The 23,558-nt window shown below is 35.2% G+C and overlaps 1 protein-coding gene across 9 annotated transcripts in view; it reads left to right on the top strand.

Annotated features, from left to right (window-relative positions):
• Nucleotides 1-23,558, top strand: part of USP25 (ubiquitin specific peptidase 25) — a 140,411-nt gene that overhangs the window by 27,080 nt on the left and 89,773 nt on the right. For 3 of the 9 annotated variants that reach the window (XM_032277157.1, XM_032277155.1, XM_032277153.1), the window contains exons 2-5: nucleotides 2,300-2,377; nucleotides 5,464-5,608; nucleotides 9,672-9,755; nucleotides 17,945-18,068. In XM_032277157.1, coding sequence (XP_032133048.1) covers nucleotides 2,300-2,377; nucleotides 5,464-5,608; nucleotides 9,672-9,755; nucleotides 17,945-18,068 — 431 coding nt within the window. Of the gene's footprint in view, nucleotides 1-1,294; nucleotides 2,378-3,696; nucleotides 3,766-5,463; nucleotides 5,609-9,671; nucleotides 9,756-17,944; nucleotides 18,069-23,558 lie in introns of those variants that run through there. The other 6 variants (XM_032277154.1, XM_032277160.1, XM_032277156.1 and 3 more) reach the window with 3 other exon arrangements.

The following is a 23,558-nucleotide window of genomic DNA, read 5'->3' as shown; positions in this document are numbered from 1 at the left end:
TACTGTACTGGAGTTATCAAATTCCAAATTTAATATTAATAAAATGTCATTACTAAGTGCTCCATATTCATATTTGTCCAGTTGTTCCAACAATATTCTGCATAACATTTGGTATGGGCTACAGTCAGCTCCCCATTTGGCTGACATGCTTTTTTAGTCTCCTTTAGTGTGGAGACTCCATCTGTTTTTCAAGGCATAGCCATTTTTGAAGATAATAGAGTAATTATTTTTCACAGTATCCCTCAGTTTGGGTTTGTGTGATGCTTCCTTAAAATTAAATTTAGGTTGTGCATTTTCGGCAGGGCAATATCATAGATTATAGAGTATCGGGAGGCATGCACTGCCATTTTATCCCATTATTGGTAATACTAACTTTGATCTCTTGGTTAAGGTGGTGACTCTCAGGTTTTGCACTATTGTTACAGTAGATAGCTAGTCAGACATGAGCAAGGCAGGAGAGGGCCTCCCCACCAGGAATGTCAGGCAACCATCAGGCCATGGTCAGGCTGTTATTAACAGTCTCTCTAAAATAATAATTGGTCACAACTGGTGCCAGCCAGTCTCCCAATAGATAGAAACACCTGAGGCCAGGCTTGGTGGCTCATGCCTGTAATCCCAGCACTTTGGGAGGCAGAGGAGGGCAGATCACCTGAGGTCAGGAGGTTGAGACCAGCCTGACCAATATGGTAAAAGCCTGTCTCTACTAAAAATAAGAATATTAGCCGGGCGTGGTGGTGGGCGCCTGTAGTTCCAGCTGCTCTGGAAGCTGAGACAGGAAAATTGCTTGACCCCGGGAGATGGAGGTTTCAGTGAGCGGAGATCGTGCCTCTTCACTACATTCACTCCAGCCTGGGTGACAGAGAGAGAATCCATCTCCAAACAAAACAAAACAAAACAACTGAAACTGGTGATCAGCAGCTTCCTGATAAGATCCCAGGATTTGGGTGAATGGGCTCAAGCATGTATGCACTAAGAGGCAAAATGGTGGAGTTTAATTGACCTATGCTCTTCCTCTAGGAGCACCCAACTGGTAAGGGAAAAACGCCTCAAATGAGCATGTGCACGATTTCAGTAAACACACGGTGCATGCAGCTCCTCCCCAGTACTGGCAGGCCACTGTGCCTGTGGACAGCCCACCCCATGAGAAGAATTAGGGGAGAAGAAACGCAAACCCTGGAAGCATGCCAGTGTATAAAACCTCAAGTCAAAGGTCAAACTGTTCACTTGATCTTCAAAGTTGCCCACTTGGTCCTCTTCCAAGTGTACTTTACTTCATTTCATTCCTGCTCTAAAGCTTTTTAATACACTTTCACTCCTGCTCTAAAAACTTGCCGTGATCTCTCACTCTGCCTTAGACCTCTTGGTCAAATTCATATGGGTTTGCTGCTGTTAACACAATAAAGTTATTCTTTCTCCCTTTATAATTTATAGGAATAGAATTTAAAATGATGTAAATATTCTGTTCCTGATCAAACTTTCATTCAGTGGTTGTAGTATCCATTGAAGATTCCTGACTGAATTATTATTGAGATAAATGTAAAACATCTTTTTTAAAAAAATTTCAGTAGATCCTAATCTATTCTATTGATTAGGTTTGCTTTTCCTATGATATCCATTGTGATTTATATATTTCATGGTACTGTTTTATAGTGTTGGGAAATTTAAGAAATACAGAGATGTGGGGAGGAAGTTGGTTTTTATTTAGGGGCTATCAGGGGAGAGTTTGATAGTGAAATTCTGTCTCTCTCTTTTTCTCTCTACTGCAATGTAGTATGTAATCAATTATATAGGCCAAAGCATATAAAGAACTGAAGCAAATGGGGGCAAAAGATCTATTCAGTTTATAATCTTTTATGACAGATTGGACAGTGAAATGATCCTCTTTTTTTAAGTAGATCTGAGGATCTCCATGGTATAATTATGTCCTACCAAAAGTGTGTCTTTTTCAAAGGTGTTTCTCTCCTTGTGCTTAACCATCATGGATATGACTGCTTTTCTTGTTAGGTGGCATAAATGAGGGGGTGAAGAATGGGACGGAAACTGCTAATTCAGTAAAACTTCTTGGGGAGTAATGTAGGGAAGTTACCTTTTGAAACATGAGAATGACATAAGAGTTCTCCACAGCATGATTCATTCTTTCTAGAAGGAGGAAGTTGCTTGGTGTTTCTTAAGTTCATTTTCCTTTTTTATCCTAGTTTATTCTGTTTGTTTGTTTGTTTGTAAAACCAGAGGTCATTTGTTTTCCTTGTATATTTTCAGAATTGAGAATATAATGATTTTGGTTTTTTCCTCCCTCTAGCACCAGCAGACGTTTTTGAATCAACTGAGAGAAATTACCGGGATTAATGACACCCAAATACTACAGCAAGCCTTGAAGGTATGGCCTCTGTTTTATGATATACAGTTTGTGGTATATGCTTATCTCTAGTATGTGTTATATTTGATAGTTGAAGTTTTTTATTTTTTATTTTTATTAAACCATGTGGTAGTTTTAGAGATATGAGAATGGATTTTGGTAAAGTAAAATCCTCAATTATTGCAGTTTTGAGCATGTTAGTTTTTAGCAGTCTGATGTCCACGATACCTTAGAGTGACAGATAGTGTCTTTCTATATATGAAATGCTTTTTGTGCAGAATGGTTTTACTTTTAAGAGCTATGATTTTAGAGTTTAAATGAGGGTGCAAGGTGGGGTGTATTAGAGGAAGAGGTGTTAAGAGAAGGGGAAAATAGAAAATAGAAAATTAATAAAAGGCCTAAAGTTTACATTTTTCTTCTCCTGAGAAGCAGAAATATAAATTTGCACCTATTCAGCTAATTACACCCTAAGTTAAAAGCATTCAATTTCAAACTTTTCACTATAGGCAACAACTAAAATGCATCACTTTTGTCATGTCTTAGTTGTACCTTCATTTTCGCACAGACATCCAAATGAGTCATATCACGTGTATACTCACTTTGAAAAAGAGTGAATGAAAGCTATTTAAGAAATAGAACTGTACCGTATTTTAAGCTTATTTGAATATTACCACTATAGACTAAACACAATACAGCATTTTTGCCATTACAGTCATATACACAGCTCCAGTCCTTTGGAACTTGGTTTTAACATAGACTTTTTTTTTTTTTTTTTTTTCCTCCCCCCCCCCACCACCACTCCCCAGAAGTTTTTTATCTATTTTTATCTATTTTTTGTCTATTTAGAAATAATCTATTAGGTGATTGTAATAAAAGTCATTATAATAATTAGTACTGATTAAACTTTTAGTACTACCAGGCAGTATTTTAAGTACTTTATGTGGGCTAGCTCATCCTAATAACAACTCTATGAGATAAGTATTAGTTTCATCCCCCTTTTGAAAAGATGAGGCAACAGAGAAGTTAAGGTAACTTGCCCAAGATCACACAGCCTGTATATGGAAAAGCTTGGAGTAGAAACCAAGGCAGCCTGATCCCAAGGTGGCAGACTTAATTTATGCTTCTTTTACTAGAAGCTTTGCTTCACCTTATTCCCCCATCAGGAATATCATGAACTAGTAGTATTAGAGCTTTTATGCTGGGTGCATGAAGCCACTCTAAGGATTTGGAGAGGATGTAGAAGTGTTCTACCTCAATTTTTATGATTATGACATTTAGATAATTGCTAGTCTTTTTTTATTCTGATAGATATTGTCACTAAATTCCATGTCTGTTTTCAGAAACTACCTTTTCCGTATATGTTACTGAGTGTGAGGCCATAGCCTATCACCTTGCCAGGATAAATTTGGGTAATTCACATTTTTTTTTTAAACTTAGGAAATATATAGCTCCAATTAAGTCTTATCTGCATTTCCTGTGATGTAAGTTGTGTGTATATAGTTTTTTTTTTAATATTAAATTTTAATTTTTCCAAAGTTTTTGTTTCAGTTACCAGTAGCTGGGGGAAAAGAGTGTATTTAAAGCTTAATTGTTGCCCATTATAAATTTCTAAGATGTTTCATCATGAGTTGACTATCTTAGTCTTAAACTGACAAGAAGTCTCCTTTTGGGCACCATCCATAACATCATTGATTAATTTCAGTACTTTTAATTTGAGAATGTATTTTAGCTCTAAAAAGTAAATGAACTTAAATTTGTGTAAATTCCTGCTGTGTTAGTTTTTTTTTTTTTTTTTAAATTATATGAGAAACATATTTCTTGGCATCTAGTACGTGCTCAATAAATGTTAGTCATCATCGAGATTTATGATTTGTTTACTTCTTTAACAATAGTGTATCTTACATTTTGGATGAGTCACTTAGGAATCTTCTGATGCTCATGACAGATAGCATACCTGAAAGTGGTGGTGCTTTTGAAACTGCACTCTTACTTCTCTCATCACTGACTGCTAGAATTGGAATTGGGGTAGGTTTTGGCGGCTTTATTCTGCCAGCTGCTCAGTCCTTAAATTTTGGAATCATCCTGATCCTACAGTCATGTCCCACATTTAATATGATAGCAATAATATTGGACTCTTCTGCACTTTCTCTCCTGTAGTCTATTCTTAATATATAGTCAGAGTGAACCTTTTAAAATGTCATACTATGTCATTCCTTTCCAGAACACTCCACTCGTTTCTTATTACACCCATGTGCATGTCTAAGTTCTTAGGAAACCTACAGAGCCTTTTATGTTCTGGTTTTCTGTTACAAAGATTAGCTTTGTTATGAATATCTGGGTTTCCTGTGTTGTTTCAGGCAACTGTCTTAGCTAGCGTTTTTTGGTTGTCAACCATGCAGAGAATATAAAGATGTAACTGGGCAAGTCTCTTTTCATTTTGCTGTTTTAAAAATTCTTTTTCTGGCCTCTGCTATCTTCTAAATGAGCTTTAGAATCATTTTATTCAGGTGTGCTTTTGATGAGAACTGTGTAAAATGTTTATATTTGGGTAGGATTGTCATCTTGACAGTATTATTTCTGTCTAGAGTTCTGTGTGTGTCTCCATATTATCAAGCCCTTAAGCACATTTTGCCATTTTCTTCCTATGAGTCCTTGACTTCTGCATGTTTGCCCCTAAGAATGTATCTAGCACCCATATCAAAAGGAGTATCTTTTATTGTCCTTGTTTGTAGAAGTATTATTTTAAATACTCATATTGCACTCTTTCATATGGCAAGTTCCAGAAGACATTTTTTTTTTGTTTTTTTTTTTTTTCCAAAAGTGTAAGTTTGTGGTTGTCTTTTATTAAGCAGATAGGAAAGTAATGAAAGACTAAGAAATTAGAGATGATTTTTACATTGTATCAGATTTAATTAGTAAAAAGAGTATTACTGTTGATATTGTATACTTTATGATGCATTTACACTATAAAATTAGAATCATATATAATTTTCAAATCTAAAGCAGATTTGTTCTAGAGTATTAGTTATGGAGAATATTGTATAAATTTTTTGTGAATGTATAAAATTATTTCAAAACATTTGGCATTCCTTTCTTGATTTTTGAAGGATAGTAATGGAAACTTGGAATTAGCGGTGGCTTTCCTTACTGCAAAGAATGCTAAGACCCCTCAGCAGGAGGAGACAACTTACTACCAAACAGCACTTCCTGGCAATGACAGATACATAAGTGTGGGAAGCCAAGCAGATACAAGTAAGTTTTCTTTCCTTTCTTATTATTTTAAAGGAAATATACTGACAAATTTTCCTTGGTGTAATATATTATTTGCTTAACCAAAGGTAAAGAACCAAAGAAGAGCTCTATTAACCTTAGTTCTTTTTAGTATAATTGAAAGGAGCATATATTATCTTTATCAGATTATAAGGAAAAGATTTTATCTAAGTTATATAGTTTTTTCATGGAGCATTTCATATAGTATTTATTGTTTTGAAATATGGAATAGCTGCAGATATATTCATAAAAGGAAGAACTAGAATTTTTAACGGGGACAGCTATTTTGTAGATTTTTAGTATTGGTAGAGGTTTTAGTATTACTTTTGAAGTTAAAATATTATTTCTAATTACTGATAGGTTTACCATTTAATAAAATTTTCCTTCCCTTTCCCCCTGCTTTCAAATAAAGCTTTGGTGAAGAAGTTTATTATTGTGTAACAAAATTGCCTTTCATCCCAAAAAAGAAAACTAGGGAAAAGCATTCTTTTGGAGATACACACAAATACATACATGTGGAAGATTGTATGTGGGACTTAAATTTTTCTTCATAATATGAATACTTTAAACTTGTGTAGTGCACAGTTTTTCAAAATATGTTCAGTTACTGTCATAGATTAATAATTGTGCTACATAAAAAATAGTTATTTTTATACATTATGGATTTGCAAAGTTTGATTATTAACATATTTGGAGAGAATTTCTTATTTTGTTTATAGACATTCTCAAAGTTAGGAAGCAACCTGAAAAGAGCTCATTTACATAGAGATTTATTAATGCTTATTGATAAAATATTTTAATTTCTAGTTTTCAGGATACAAAGATGATCTTGTGTCAGAGGAAACTAGACTATTCCTATCTCAGTTAATAGGTGATGGGATAATTTTTGTTGCATACATATGACAGACCCGTTTAACGTTTAAGTTCAAGGCAAACTGTGAATTGGACCCCTTCCACATTTTTAGCCTCATTTTTCACTGTTTTTCTCCTGTCATTCAATACTATAATAATACAGAATGGCTTGAAGTTCTCATGTACTCACTGCTATTTAATTTCTCTGTCTTTACCTGTGCTGTTCCTTCTGTTTGAATGCACTCTGGCCTTTTCCTCCCTAGCCTAATATATTCTGGTATTGAAATATTTAGCTAAAGAGCTGCTTGCTGGAGAATGCTTTTCCTGGCCTCTAGCTAAGACCACGTGCTTTTCCAGCATCCAGGACATGCTTCTGTCTTAATGAATACTCTGTTATTTTGGAATTATTTGCTTGAACATTAGTGGTGCTCAAAAAATGTTCATTTAGTTATTTTTGATAATATGTGCAGTAAAGCTCTTTGAAAGATAATGAAGTTGAGAAGTTTTTTTGCAAAAAGTTGAAAGAGAAGTGGTATAAATATCAGAAAAATTAGTAAGAATAATATTTCAGATCTTTCAAAGTTCTAAGACTTGAGGGGAAAAAGAAACTAGATAGGTGATGAAAAGGAAAAGGATAATTTTTGCTAAAAGGCTCCTGGTTTAAGTGATGCAAACAGTAAATTGACTAAACAGAGATCATTGTTGTTGTGAACGCTTAATATAGGTGGTATACTTGGTGACATGATGTATATGTATAGAAAAGGGGAAAATTAAGATTATATATGTCATACACAAAAGATATTTGCTGTGCAAAGTGAGAAAATATTGCATAAGGCTGTTTAAGATTTTAGATAGGAAATAGTGAAAATGTTATGGAGGACAAAAAAAAAAAAAATTGAATAGGGTCTCTTAGGGAGAAGGCAACCTAATTTCAGAAGGCATTTGTTGATAATTTCAGTGTCGCATTTGTTGATAATTAAAGCTTTTTTGTTTGTTTGTGGATCTCTTGACAAATATTCACGAAGTAATTTTGTTTTCCACTTGGAATAGAAGGTCGAGAAATGAAGTTTCTGATGTCATCTCAACTGATTGTCATATTGAGTAACTTGCTTGCTGTTGTGGTTCCTTTATCCATAAAATATATAATACATAATATGTGTTAAGTGCTTTCCTTCTAGCCAGGATGCTAATTGGGATAGTGTGTCCATAAAGTTGGTTTGAGATTATTGACAGCAAACTGTTGTAGGAATTTAATGTGGTGATTTCATTATAGTAGTATCAAACTGGAGAAAAATTAGATGATGGAATAACAGTAATACTTTTCCATTAATCATTTGTGCCAGTAGTGCAGTAGTACAGTGTTACATGGTTTAAAACTGAAAAAGTGAGAAGATGTCATGCATTTCAGCAGGTACTAAAAAAATACTCTTTAAAAATGACTGTGCAGTTACTGTTGAGAAGAAATGAAGTTGTGTGTTTTTAATTCTTGGAAGGTGTGGTAAAACTTACATGTGGGACAGAAAGAGAAAATAATTATAAATGGATATATATTCAAATGTAGGCCTCTATTGGGGGAAAAAGAAAAAAAAAAAAAAAACTACCTAAGTGCTGTAGAAATAAAGAACAGATCAGAATGTGAGAGTTTTCAAGGGATTGTTATAGATATAAAAACTCTTTTGAGCACTTTGTCCATTTTTTATGAAATACGTTGTTACTTAAAAGTTGACCACAGGCAGGCATGTTGGCTCATGCTTGTAATTCCAGCACTTTGGGAGGCCGAGGCAGGCGGATTGCTTGGGGTCAGGAGTTCGAGACTAGGTTGGTCAACATGGTGAAACCCTATCTCTACTAAAAATACACAAAAAAAATTATCCAGGTATGGTGGCGTGCACCTGTAATCCCAGCTACTTGGGAGGTTGAGGCAGGGGAATTGCTTGAACCAGGGAGGTGGAGGTTGCAGTGAGCCACAATCATGCCACTACACTCCAGCCTGGGCAACAGAACGAGACTGTCTCATACATACATACATACATACATACATACACTCCAGCCTGGGCAACAGAACGAGACTGTCTCATACATATATACATACATACATACACTCCAGCCTGGGCAACAGAACGAGACTGTCTCATACATACATACATACATAAATAAATAAAACAATAAAAAGTTGACCACAGTTTCACTTAATTTTTTCAAATATGGCAGGGATTTTTATTTTCAATTATTTCCATTCTTCTTTTTTAGGTATAAAATCTCTTAAAACCAGGGTTCAAGCATAAGCAAAGTCATGCTAACTTTAAGTGTATCATCTGTTGGTTGCAGTGCTGACAAAACATCTGTCTTCTGAAGTAAAATCTCTGATACCAAATACTTTATACCCCTTTGTTGGTACTAGCTAGAATATCACTGTTTACAATGGACTGTTTCTTTCAGAAGGAATGACACTTTTTTTTTTTTTTTTTTTCTGACTAGAAAAATTTAGTTTTTAAACTGATATCACATGGAAGTTATCTTTGGGGCATATGGAGAAATTTTTGTTTATGCATGCCTGGTATGTCAGAGGCTAAAGTATGTCACTTGATTTGAAAAACACATTTGTGAGCCTTCCTTTAATATTGAAGAAGTAAATATATTTTCAATAGTTAGTAGGACAATTATATGCCTTTTGGGTGTATTTTTACCTTTCACTTTTAAGAGAAAAAAGAGACATATCAAGGAAAACTTGTGCTCTGCATAATAAAGAGTTTAGAAGTCATATGCCTGATGTCTTTGTATTGCTTCATTACATTCCATACTGTAATTCTATTGAATTCTGGGAAAAAGCCCAAATCATTTGTACTGTAATAAGCAATAATTCTAGTTAACTTTTTATTACTTGCATCTCCTGTCTAGATAGAATATTATAGTTTATCAAATGAGTGCCTCTTGTCCCTGGCTTAAATTGAGAATAAAATTGTTTTGCAGTTTTGTTGTCAAAAACACAAATGAAAATGAGACTAGAACACAATGCCAGGTGTTGAGCATTATAGGTCTGATTAATAGGCAGAGGAGAGATTCCGCCAAGTTTTTGTGTCATGGCAAACTCTGTCATAGACATGACCATACAGGGCTTTTGCCCAATTTGAAACCTAATAGAAATACTCTTTATTTCAAGACCATTAAATTCTTTTGAACTTTTTTAAAACAGGAAAAAAACAGTATATGCTTCCCAGAACAAGATGTGCTACAGTTGGGCAATCAAAATATGGATCCAAAGATAAGAGGGATTTGGGTAGGTAATTTTAACACAGAAAGTAATGCCTCATATTGACTTAAGTTTTAGAGAAACTGGTGTGAAATTTGGAATGAGTGTTAGGTGGTAAGACTTCAAAAATTTATAATCCGTGTTTCTTTTTTCTAAAGCACCTTGAATTATTTGTAAAGATTGCATAGAAAGGAAAAAATTTTTTGAGGTTCTGTTCTAGAATTCTAGTTATGTCCACCTTGCATGACCACATTAATAGTGGTTTAAACTGTGATAAATAGATCCACTTCTGAATGTGCTTTTATACTTATTGATAATTCACTTAAGCTAAACAGTTTAGAATTTTATTAATTGAACATTGATACTTTCCCCATGGCCCAAGTAACTTCGTTTAGAAAAAAAAAATAATGCAATAAAACTTGAATCTCTTTTGCCCTAGGCATTTCTGATACATAAAACTATTTTGACAGCTCACAAAAAGTCAAGATGAAGCTTAAAAAATGAGATGCTAAATGGTGTGAAAATTAGTTCCAACTGATAGGTGCAATTAGGTGCTTCAGATTGATTAGATGCATTTCATTAGATGTGAACTATAGAATGATTCATATAACGATGAATTTTCTTTAGTTTTGGGTTAGAATGATAGCTATGGATCTTTGCACTTTTGTTGACTAATGTGGGATATTAATTTTACTTTTTTTCACAACCAAAATGGAAAAAGTAGTAGAATTAATGACAAAACTCTGGAATGAGTCCCTCACTACTTATTTTCCTTACTTGCCAATGCTGCCGCTATGATTTTAGCAGCTATTATTAAAAACAGAACTAGACCATTTAAAGCTGAGCTGTTTGATACAGCTGCCACTAGTCACACGTGGCAATTAAAATGAAATAATATTGAAATTTTGTTTCTTAGTTGCACTTTAAATGCGCAGTTCTGGTGGCTACCATGTTATCAGTGCAAATAAATGGTATATTTCCATAAGAGAAAGTTCTAATTTACGACACTCTGTTAGAGAATCTGAATTTAACAGTGAGAAAATTGGAAAAATAGGAACATCTGAAGGAAGCTGAGAGCAAGGGAGAATGGAGGAGTGGAGTGGGAAGCAATTTACTTTGTTTATGTCTTCTGGCTTTTAACAATTGTTTCAACCTGATTCCTTACTGTGCTGTTTACTCTTTCACTTACTAGAGAAAATTTTGGATAAAGAATATGTTCTCATCTTCTAATTAGGAAGATGACTCACTAATTTTTATCTGTATTCTGTAGTCTAGGTATTAATCTTTATTTCTTTAACAAATATTTATTGATTGTGTAATATGTGTCAAGTACTCTCAATCATGCAGAGTCTTTGTTTACATAGAGGGAAGACAGACAGTATACAATAAACAGTGTCAGATAGTAATAAGCAGTTCATGACGAACAGTGGACCTGGGCATAGACAAAAAAGATGATGGGGGTGTGCTTGTTGGCTTGGCATAGGATAATACGTGATTTTAGGTAGTGTGGAAGAGCTCACAGTTGTACAGATACCTGAGTGAAGTGTGAGCATGAACTCTGTGGCTCTCTGAAAGCTGTGCATCCAGGCCAGGGCCTGATGAAGCAGTGTGTTGGCCCTTGAGATGAGTAGTGAGGACACAGCCTTGTTGAAGCTGAGTGAGTGAGGGTAAGAATGGCAGTATTCTAGTTTCTGATCTCTTGCTGCACATCCTGATGTTCATATTTGCCTTTCTTTCTTAAGGGTATTTCCATTCTTCTGGTGGTCTGGGTTTTTTGTTTGTTTGGTTTTTTTTTAAAAATAGCTCTTCTACCAGTCTCCCAAAACAACCATTTGGTTTGTAGATCTGTCAGTTTTGGTATGTAGATTTTTCCCTTCAGTTGCTCTGTTCCTGCTACATACTCTTATTTCAACTCTTCTCAAACTCCTCACTGTCAAACAGTTTTTTCTGCTTATGTCACTCTCTTACTTAGAAATCTTTGCTGACCATAAATATAAACTTGGATTTTTTAAAAAAAAGTATTTCCCCTAGGTTTAGCCTGTGTAGATATTTTTCTTTGAATTCATAATCTTTACATATGTAATAGTTTAACTGGATAATGGGCCAACTAGGCTTTTGTCAACTTACTTAGAAGCCTCAGGTTCAAATAAGATTCACTTACATAATTCATGTTCCCATTTAATGTATTTTCATGGGAAAGTGAATTATGAGTTATGAACAATGCATATATTATGTTTGAAGTCTTAATTCATTGGTAAGTTGATGAGTGGCATGTATTTTGGAGTTAGCAGAGAAATGTTTGGTAGTTGGTAGTTTTACTCAAATGGTATTTTATTGAAAGTGAAAGATTTAGTAGGATGAGTGTTATGTTTTGGTATGTATTTCTGACTTTACAGGAAAAGTGTTTTATTTTGGACTTTCTTAAAAATGTAAATTGCTGCTTAGATGCATTTGTAATATGTGATTTTATACAGTGGTACCCAGCTAACTCTTCCCATGTGTGTGCTACTGAATTGTGTTCATGCTAATGCTAGAAGAAGGGATAGTTAAAAAGAATGTTTTTAGTGTTTTACCAAGGTCTTGCCTTGACACAGATAAGAGAATATTAATAATGCTCTGGCATTGAGATCAAAGTTTTACACAAAGACTAACTTTTTATAACTTACTTTGTACCAGTTAGAAGTTGTTTACAGCCAAGCTTATTCTCTGTTTCTTGTAAGCATATGAGAATATCTGAGCGCTAGTTTTTATTACAAAATTGAGAATTCATTGCAAGTTTTAAACAAATTTATTCCACTAAGTCCAGAAAAAGAAGACATTGGATTTAACTACTCTGTTGTAATAACATTTTACTTTTTTAATATTTGGTCTTAAAAATCATATGAATTTGGTGTGTGAGGTATCTTTCAGGATTTCTTTTGATATGTGAGGTGTCTTTCAGGATTGCATGTGAAGACTGTATATGAAGTATCTTTCAGGATTGAGCTATTTTTCAGGATTGTCATATTAGAAAATACCCTGTGAAAAGAAGTAGCTTTATGGAGTAATAGGAAGATCATGGAGAAAACTGTTACATTTACAATGAAATTAAAATAATAAATAAACCTCCTCCATTGCTTAAAGGAAAAAGTCCAAGCTTTTCAGGTAAAGACTGTTAGTCTCTGGTCTCAACCAACTTTTCCAGCATTAAAGATTACTTTTCCTCTATACCAGGGATTGGAGGCTTAAATTCCCAGCTAGGGTACAGTTGTGCCTATATTCTGAACCCCTCAGCTATTGGAGATGCTAGGAGAGGCTGGAGTAGCTTGAGCCATTTAGTGTGGCCATTCTGCCACAAGCAGCTTTATCCTGTTACACCCGTGTAAGGTACAAGATATAAGGATTCAAAGGCAAGGAAGGTAATATGAATGTGTGTGGCTGGCCAAGGTGGGGGGGGGGGCAAAATGGAGAGTGAATATTCTATTTAAAGAGAGCTGCTACTATTGCTGCTACACTCAGGCTTTGCCACAATGATTATTGCCATGCAGAAATCATGTAATCAGGTCTTCTGATTTTTTTTTTCTCCTAGAGAATGAGGGAAGAAATAGTCATTGTATACATACAATCTCCTGATCTTTTTCTTTTGCCGTTTCTTCAAAAATTTTAAAACTGCATTGTAAAAAACAAAACCATTTTCAAATATGATTTGTTTCATAAAAAACATTTATGTCTAAGAACATGAAGTAGATGGTGATTCTTGTTAATTTTGCTCTCAGTACCCCTTTACACTCAGAAAAATTATTGAGGACCTCAGAGCTTTTGTGTATGTAAAGTAATCTATATTAGAAATTAAAACAGAAAAGCTTAGTCTATTCATATTAAAATATCAATCTGTTATGTTTACATAAATAACATTTTATGAAAAATACATTTTCTGAAACAAAATGGTGAGAAGAGAACATTGCTTTATATCGTTGCAAGTCTTGAATGTCTGTCATGTTAGAGGAGAGCTAGTATCTCCAATGTGCCTCTGAAGGTTTGCATTCTATTGTACTAAGTTGTTTAGGTTGAAGTTTGTGAAGAAAATCTAGCTTAACACAAATAATTTAGAAGAGGGAGGAGTATTTTAACTGATCAATCAGATTATAATGGATATTTTTTTTTTTTGGTGGGGGGGACAGAGTCTCTGCCACCCAGGCTGGAGTGCAGCGACATGATCTTGGCTCACTGCAACCTCTACCTCCTGGCTTTAAGCAATTCTTCTGCCTCAGCCTCGTTAGTAGCTGGGACTACAGGTGCTACCACACCTGGCTAATTTTTTGTATTTTTAGTGGAGAAGGGGTTTCACCATGTTGGCCAGGCCGGTCAATCTCGAATTCCGACCTTGTGATCCTCCTGCCTCGGCCTCCCAAAGTGCTGGGATTACAGGCAACAGCTAAGGCACCTGGCCAATAATGGATATTCCTTTTAATGCGATACCCAAACTTAACAGATGGTAATTTCATAAAAATTCGTTGCAATGTGGAATTCAAAATCACATCATTATTCTCTGGTGGTATCAATGACCTTTTCATATTATGTTGCATTAAAATCCATTAATGTTTCCTGCTTCTTGAATGGATCTTTTAGTCATGCATGATTTTGTAACACTGCATTGGTAATTTGAAGATACTTCTTTTTAAATGCTTGAAGAATATCTACTATAAGAAAAAGTTGCATTTGTTACTCTCACCACTCATAGACAAGCCTTTAAGTATTGAGAAGATACCAAGCTCACGGTGATAGAAACAAGTTTTCAAAGTTTAGATTTTTGCTTGAAAATTCTATATTAATCATTGTCAACAAATACATTTGTTTTTCTTAAAGCGACAGGCTCACTTTTTTTTAAGACAACATCTGCTAAATTCCAGAGTCAGAATAATTCTAGTTTGTAGTTTGTTCTTTTAAATAAAAATCGCCTTCCATGAAAAAATCAGTATAGCTTATAACTCATTTTGCAGTAGTGTATTTTCTTTAGCAATGCACTAGTGTATTTTCTGGATATAGGGCAGAAGTACTTCTTATGTTAGAATTAAACACAAAGCAAGGTTTGAGATTTAATAAAATTAGGTTTAGTCTTTTCTTCAAGAACGTAATTGTAAAAGAAACTGGCTTGGCCCCTTAATTTAAAACAGTGAGTGCGCGTATTTGTGGCTAATACAGTGAATCACATAACTTGGTGCTGCTGCCTTGATTTGTGCTAAGATGCTGCACTTTTATTCACTATTGTTTTGCATCATTGGTGCAAATGTGACTACGGTACAAAAGACAGACAATATCTGAGTATTATTACATTTTTAATTTAAGGACCTTCCTCTCTTTTTTCAGAGGGGCCCTGGGGACCCCAAGGATCAATGGATTATATTTGAAGAACTGCTTGGAAGGCAGAAAGACCACTTTGGATTTAAGAGTTAGAATTAAATTTTGAAGCCTATGTACCATTCTCTCTTCTTAAGATGTGCCTCATTTCTCAGAACTTCAGTTATCTTATTTATAAAATAGGTTGGAGGAGGGGAACCCATCTTGTTCCTTTGCTTTTTGTTGCTTGAATTACAATTGATAAATTAGGAAAAGCTGTAAGTGTAAGTGGTTGCTACTTTTAAATTAGTTTCAGCTGTAGCCCATATGTTTTACTTGTCATGGTACAGTAAACATTCTAGATGTTTTCAAATAAGGAATTTAATACAAGGGATTAGGTTCTTTGAAGAATCACTGGAAGGTCTGGAGGAAAGTTCTAGCTCAGCCTTGTGAAATGACTCCCACATCACTGCAGGAGTGCCCGGTCAGGGAAGCTGCTACTTCTGTCACAATTAGGAAAGCTGCCTCTAGGACTACTGAGTTCAAGAGCATACTTCATAGTTGCAGCCCAGGAAACAGGAAGCCAGGATTAGGTAATTGCCAGTGAGCTCTATCTGGATATTGGAATGCAAAGTCTAGTTGCCACTTCTGTTCCATCTCTTGACATTCCTAAAGCTGGAAATTGGAGCCTGGAATACTGCTGTGGAACAACTTAAATCTTTTCAAGAACATTAGAAAAAACAGCCAAAGGCAGCAGATGCCCCCCACCTTCTGCCTTCCAAATCTCATGTTAGTGCATCCTAATGGATGTAGCCTAAATTTCATCCAAAACCCTAACTGCCAGGGAATAAAGAAGATAGTTTTTGTTTGTTTGTTTTTTAAAAGAACTGTTTAGTTACTATAGTTGAAGAAAGGAAACTTAGAATGAGATAATGGAATCTTGACTGCCAGTCACATATCTAAAACCTGTTTTTCTCCTTCTCTGTGATTTTCAAATTGCTTTTGCTTTTCATTATCCTGTCTTATCTAAGTTTTGGCCATTTTAATAACTGAGATAGCTTTCATTTTTATGAGGCATCTTAATACCTTTTTAGTCCTTGCTGCTGCTTCATCAATATTTACGCTCAACTGTCCAGTTCCAGGTTACACTCCTCTTTTCCTGTAGTCTGAGTGGACTTGGATTTTGTAGCCATATTTATAAAACCTTTGGCCTGCTGTTGTCTGTAAAGTGATTGACCATTTCGATTTCTGTGCTATATAAATCTTTCACATTTTACTTGCTTGAATTTTTTGGGGGCCCTACTTAATACATTTTTGTGGGATTTTATTATACTCTCTAAAGACATTGTAAAATACACCACCACTTCCTTCCATGATCAGCTATTCTTTTTAATATTTTAAATCTCCTTACAGGCTACTGTTTGGAGGACGTGTGGATAAAAATAGTAGACTCTGGAAACCATCAATATACATTACTTTTTTTCATTTAATATATAATATGGTTTTCTGGCATCTATATAAAGCTGTTTAGCCAGATGGTAAAATAAAGACACCTTATCTTCCATCCTCTATCCTGTTTTTTTTTTTTTTTTCCTCTTCTAAAATTGTATGATTACAAAAGAAAATATTTTTAACATGTCTAAAATACACCAGCCTGGGCAACAAGCAAAACCTCCTATTTATAAAAGATTAAAAAGAAAATCAGCCAAGTGGTGCATGCCTGTAGTCCTAGCTACTCTGGAGGTTAGGGCGGGAGGATCACTGGAGCTCAGGAGTTTGAGATTGCGGTGAGCTATGATCATGACACTGCCCTCCAGCCTGGGTGACAGAGTGAAACCTTGTATTTAAAAAATAAAGAAAATTTAAATTACACATAAGTAAAATGAAGGCAAAACATGTCCAAAATACAAATAAGCATAATCCCAACCATGCAAAGATAATAACAGATAGTTTCTCTTTCTGATCATATTGTTTTATAACCTGTTAACCACTTCCCTACTTAACAATATACTGTGGTTTCTATCGTTGTTTAAATGATAATGGGAATATTTATCATTGGCATCTTCTGGGTTAAGGAAATTTGCCAATGTATTTTGGGAAATTGGATTAAAAGTCTTTTTGAAGGCGGTATTGTAACCTTTATTCTTTGGGAAAAAGAATTAAGACTAATAGCATCAAGGCTATTATCTTTTTTTAGGAGAGGGTTAGTTTCATTCACTTGTATCTTCATTTTTGTGAAGTGAGAATCTTGTTCTAAATTAAAAGGATTGCATGCTTATTAAATAATTCAGATGTATAGACGTGTTTAAATAGAAAGTGAAAGATCCTTATACTTCCTCCTCCTATAACTCCTTTCCTCAGGGTTAGCCACTGTTAATAGTTTGGCACATTCTTCCAGAATTTAAAAAATGTATACCTCTGTGGTCAGTTTCTGAAACATCGATTTTTGAGGGCTCATTGTTAATTATTATAATTTGATAATGTCTAGACAGTAGTAGTAGAGACAGAATGTAATGTGTATGTGATTGGGTTAACCTCAGAAAGCAGAAATGTAAATGTTTAATTGCATTGATTTCAACTTTTGTTGATAAACGTTCTCAGCAGTCTTTCTGCTTATTAGCTTTTAATAAGAGACCTCATAGTAAATACACAGATTCTTTTGCAGTGAAATATATTTCTACTTACTGCTTTAGGTATATTTTATTGAAAAGAACATTGAGTTACCGAGTATAACCAGTTAAAAATGTGTTTCCATTTATTTTTAGATAGGCTTTTAGAAATATAAAATTAGTTGATACTGACTGGTTTAAAGAGTTTATTGGGTATAAAATCTCCATAATAAGAATTACCTTTCATTTTGTTTTACTTTTAATTTTGAGAAAGATAGTTTTGCTTTTCAGATGTGATTGATCTCACTGGAGATGATAAAGATGATCTTCAGAGAGCAATTGCCTTGAGTTTGGCCGAATCAAACAGGGCATTCAGGGAGACTGGAATAACTGATGAGGAACAAGCCATTAGCAGGTAAAAACATAATTTGTATACAGCAGATATAAGTACTTTTAAAATAGAATTGGCTGGAATTAATTTTAAGAGGTAATAAGATATACTTTGTTACTCTAAATTAGTAGTATTCTTGTGTATTTTTACGTTTTATGTAACCAAAAGCTTCATATTTAGTTTTGGTTGCAATTGGATTTAGATTTTTTAAGATTTTGGGATGGTGTTATGAGGGATTACATTTAAGTGCATATTTTAATATTTCTTTCATTTTTTTCCTTCTCCTAGTCTCTTTTGGATACGCTGTCCAATTTACAACAATTTATAGCAAGGGTCAGCATCCTTTTTTTGTAAAGTGCTAATAGTAAATACTTTTGGCTTTGTTGGCTATAGGGTTTCTGTTATAGCTATTCAGCTCTGGTGTTGTAATGCAAAAGCAGCCATAGCTAATACATAATATAACGAGCTTGGCTGTGTCCTAATAAATCTTGATTTACAAAGACAGGCAGCCAGTTGGATTTGTCCCCTTGGCTGTGCTTTGCAGACATCTGATCTATAGTATGGTCATATGCTTATATATATTTTTCAAAGAAATGGGCAGGGCTCCAGGATGTGTGCTAGAATGCAGTTTTTTATTTAATAACCAAAATGTTTTAATTTGAAACAGTTTGATTCATCTAAGGACTAAATAAACACATTTGATTTTTATAATAGCTCTAAAAAATGTTGGTTTTAAAAAGCCATTACATTATAACTAACTGTAGTCCTCTAAACAACTATTTGAAGGCAGTGGTAACTCTGTTACTAAAGAAGAAATTTAGCTTGTAAGAGGTCAAATGCTTTTTCTAAAGGTATACAACTCAAATTTATCTTATGACTATATTTTTTTTCCCTGTAACATAGTTCTTTGGTAGCAGAATGTACTACCAGATTTCTCAGGTATTTCTCCTGGCACAATATCAATAGGATATTTCTTTTCAAATAATCAGAGATTTCTGTATGATAGGAAATGTTTCAAAATGCTGTTTAGCAAATGCACATAATTTTTTTTTTTCTTAGTGAGACTGTTAATGTGTCTCAATGTTACTTTGGAAACTACTTTGTAAGACATTATATCATGTAAAGACTTAATTAAAATCTGCTGTTCCCCTCATTAGTTGTGGCTAATATTTGTTGCTAGGAATTTTAAATGAAAACTCATTTAAAATTCCTAAAAAAAAGTTAGGTTTATATTCTGAAGTATTTGAGAAATTATATGAATTGGGCTTTTCCTTTTTAAAACATGTGTTGCAATGCATCATTATCTTGAATAATTATAAAACTTGACAGTACTTAAACTTTGATAAATATTTTAAATACAAAACATGTGAATTGGATTTCATATGTAAGGGGCATGATTTATGTGAAAAGGGTTATAAAAAGAATGTATACTTGATACAAATATTATTTTAAAAATTATGTTTTTTATATGAGCATATGAATATAAAATGTCTGTGAGCTTATATCCCAGTATCAATAGTTTGATTGTTTTCTAATTAAAACAACATGTACTAATTATATAATAAAAGTAAAATAAAAAGGGATGAAGGCTGTTCATAATTTGATATTCAGCTCAATGTATATGTTATATATTGTTTTGGATAGTTGTTTTTATCCAAATTGGCAAAAGAAAATATCTTCAGATAATGCTTTCTTTTTTTTCATTCTAGGTCTTTTGCATTTTAATATAATTTAAAAATAGTAAATAGTAAATATTGTAGATGACATAGAGATTTGTCATAGTGTAACTTGCCATACAATTATACTCTCTAGAAGAGCCATTTTAATTATGTGTAAATTCAATAACCCACAATGAACAAAGGAGTGTTCAATGCGAAATATGCATTGAATAAACATGTATGTGAATCATGTTGTATTAGAAAAAGAGGATGTGGAGAGTTCTAGGTAAACATTATCAGAGGTACATTTGCTCTTATGGGTTTATTAAGGTATAGAACTCTAAATTCAAAAGAGCAAATGATGCATTTTAAAAGAAGACATTTATGTATTATGCCTCAAAGTAAATTAACTCCTTCTTCATTACTGAAGTTCATATAGGGAAAATTTTTGCAAATAAAATTCCAAAATTATTTGCTTATTGTATTTTAGAAGACATAATTTAATGTGAAGTTACACATTTAGAATACCGCCTTATGTGTATTAGATGACACAAAGCCTATCTTTTTACATCTTAGAATCCTGTGTTTAGGCATTTCTAAATTTCATGGTTGAAATTTCTTAAGAAGAACGTTTTGAAAGTATTTCTTAATATACTTTTTAGTGTCAGTATTGGCTGTATTTATTTTCTCTTGATTATCATTGCCAGGACACAAGTGGAGTCTGTACAGTTGAAATTTGTTACTAAACTACATTGTGACTGGTGTCTGTCTAGGGCATATTTATTGTGCAAATGCCTTGCCTCATGAAATAACATTGAAGTGCCTCATTAGAAGATAGTGCTAAGTTTTCTAGTTAAAATTGTTACTAAGAACATACACCTTCAACTATTTGAAGAAATGGTAGACTACAGAGTCTCTTTTTTCTTTATTCTGTGTTTCAGCTAGTTATTTCTTGTTACCTTCAGCTTGGAGTTGCCATTGGGGAAAGAAAGAACGATCATGTCCAGGAATAGTCAGGGTGGAATTCTGAATTTTTAAAGTAGTTCTGTATAACTCCTTTTTAAAAAAATCCTTATCATTACTGAGGAAGCAGCTGTGAAGGGGAACTGCTTAAAGATGGTGCATGAAACAGGAGTGGATGAGGGAGGCAGATTTAGAAATCTTTTAAAATTGATATTTGAGGAGGATTTCAGTGCTCAATATACCAGATACTTGTGGATGCTAAGGAGCATGGAAGGGCCATCGAATAACCATCATCCCAATTTTGAGTGGCTTTTATGATAGAAGGTGCATTATGTCAGATTATAGATGGTCTGGAGAAGTAAGAAATATGAAATCGATTAGTTTTAAGGGCTACAAGGTTGTGGCTATCAGTGACTGATGAACAGCAATAGCGTAACTTGAAAAAGTATCAGCAACAGTGAGGTACCACTGATATCCTCAGGAAGAGGGATCAACTGGTCGGTGTTGTCAGTCTGTCCATGTGGCACAGGAGTCACATCCCATGCAATGTGAGCTCCCTTACTGCAAGATACACAAGTCAACTTTTGATAGGAGTCACATGTCTGATAAGCAGTGGTAGCCTCTGTATTAGAAACATAGAGTTCCTTAATTTGTACTTTTTATATGATTCCATTTTGGGTATCATAATTGTGGATGTGATTCCATTTTTGGTGTTATGATTGTGGATGTGGTGGTGATCTGGGTGGTGCAAATGATCAAAAGCTTTATTCTTTTCATCTCGAAGAACACATTAGAGCTCTCATATATCACAGTGGCTAGAATTGAAAAGACTGATGGGAAGTGATGTCAGCAGATGGCTGACTAGAGTTGCTTGGCACTCATCCCCCTCACAAAAAGGAATCAAAACAACAAGTAAGTTTATTTTGTTTGGAGTGACTGAGGAAATGGACTGGAGAGCACCAGGGGAACAGCAAAGTCCCCATGGAGCATAGAGTCAAGAATTGCTCCATAGAGAGGAGAGCAGAGCATCTTGCCTCTGCCATACTATCTCCCCTGCCAGGATCAAATCAGAGCCAGGGGGTTCCTCTTCTTATAGAAGGAAGGTAACCTGGGAATCATCAGACCTCATCGTCACCACGGATGCCAGCAGTCACTGCTACAGGAGAGTTCCCCAGTCCTCAACAGCCCCAGGTCCAGCATAAACAGTTGCTGAAAGCACATGTGGCTGCATTTCCCCAGAGCAGGAACCCCTTTGACACCCCTTACCCCTGCGACCCAAGCAGCTAAGGAATGGTGCAACTGTGAAACCAAGCCCATATCTGGAGTGCATTCTGACTTGGAGGCCAGTAGCCACCCTGTATCCCAGAGGCATTGCTTTCATTCCACAAAGTTCACACAAGTGCCTCTAGTACTAGTATCGTGGCTACTTGGAGCCTGGGCTCAAAGGCACTACTGAGACCCTGATACTGTACCTAAACCCACAAGGCTCGCTATTACCCAGGGAAGCAGGTAGGCCTGCATGGCAGGGCAGTCCTATGCAGCCACCAGGCTAGTGTACACTTGGCCGTGGCTCAGTAGGTGGCCTGAAGGTGGCCCAGTCCCAAGGGAGAGAATAGCATACAGCCAGTGGGCTTGCATGAACTTGCTCCCAGCTTGAACATCTGGCCCAGAGGCTGTCTGCCTGTACTTACCATTGGAGGATTCTGCACAGCTGCTGGGCCACAATTGCCTGCCCTTAGCCCAGTAGCTGGCTTGGAGGCACTCTATCCACAGCTCACCCCTACATCACCAGTCATGCACAGCCTTCAGTCCCACGTGCATCTATCCCTGGCCTGACAGCCAGCCCAGCAGTAACCCTGACATTCATGAGAGACTATCCTACAACCTTCTGGCCTGCTACATCAGCATGTGACTGGCCAGAAACCAGTCTGGCGCCCCCAACTCCAGAAAGACCATGCCATTACAATCATGGTCTCCTGCATACCAGATAAGATAATCACAGACATTGCAGGTGAGGATTCTAGCTGAAGAATCTGCATGGAGACCACACTGCTGAGTCCACCCTGAATCAAAGCCAGAACACCATTTCCAATCAGTACCCTAGGACACATCAACAGGAAAAAACCTCTGCCTATGAAAGCTACTCTTTGAAATGGGAAAAAGCTGTTGTCCATTAGATGCACAGATACCAACATAGAGACAGAAGAATCATGAAAAAGCAAGGAAACCTGGCACCCTCAAACCTGGCGTCCAAACCTGGCACCACAATATATCTTCAGTAAAAGAATCCAAAGAATATGAAATGCATGAAAAATATTTCAAAATGGTAATTCTAAATTCTTGAGTTGAAAGAGAATACAACAATTTAATGAAATTAAGAAAACAGTGCATGAACTGAGGGAGAAATTGGACAAAGAGATAGCTATTACAGGAGGAGCCAAACAGAAATCTTGGAGCTTGAGGAATTCAGTGAATGAAATTTAAAAAATAAATATAATTGAGACCCATAGTAATAGACCAGAGCAAGCTGAGTAATGCATTTCTGAATGTGAAGACAGATCTTTTCAAATAAAACAGTCAGAGGAAGAAAAAAAAAATAACAGAATGAAGAAATGGGACTTCCTAACCATTAAGCAAACCTCAGTTCATATTATGGGAGTTCCAGAGAAAGAAGAAGAAAGGCATAGACTACCCATTTGGTTCAATAAGTTGTTTGTGTCTTTCTTCACTTCTTGGGAGAAAGTCTTGACAAGTTATGGACATCTAGGAATGCAAAGAGATCCCCAATAAAATTCAGCCCCCCAGAATCCTCTCAAAGGCACACAATTCTAAAAGCTATAAGACACAATCTTTGGATCACATATACAGGAATTCCCATTAGACTATCAGAAGA

The sequence above is a fragment of the Sapajus apella genome, unplaced genomic scaffold (genome assembly GCF_009761245.1).
Source record: "Sapajus apella isolate SASKATOON/1434 unplaced genomic scaffold, GSC_monkey_1.0 scaffold8, whole genome shotgun sequence".
Classification (NCBI taxonomy): domain Eukaryota; kingdom Metazoa; phylum Chordata; class Mammalia; order Primates; family Cebidae; genus Sapajus; species Sapajus apella.
This window is presented reverse-complemented; position numbering and strand designations above follow the sequence as displayed.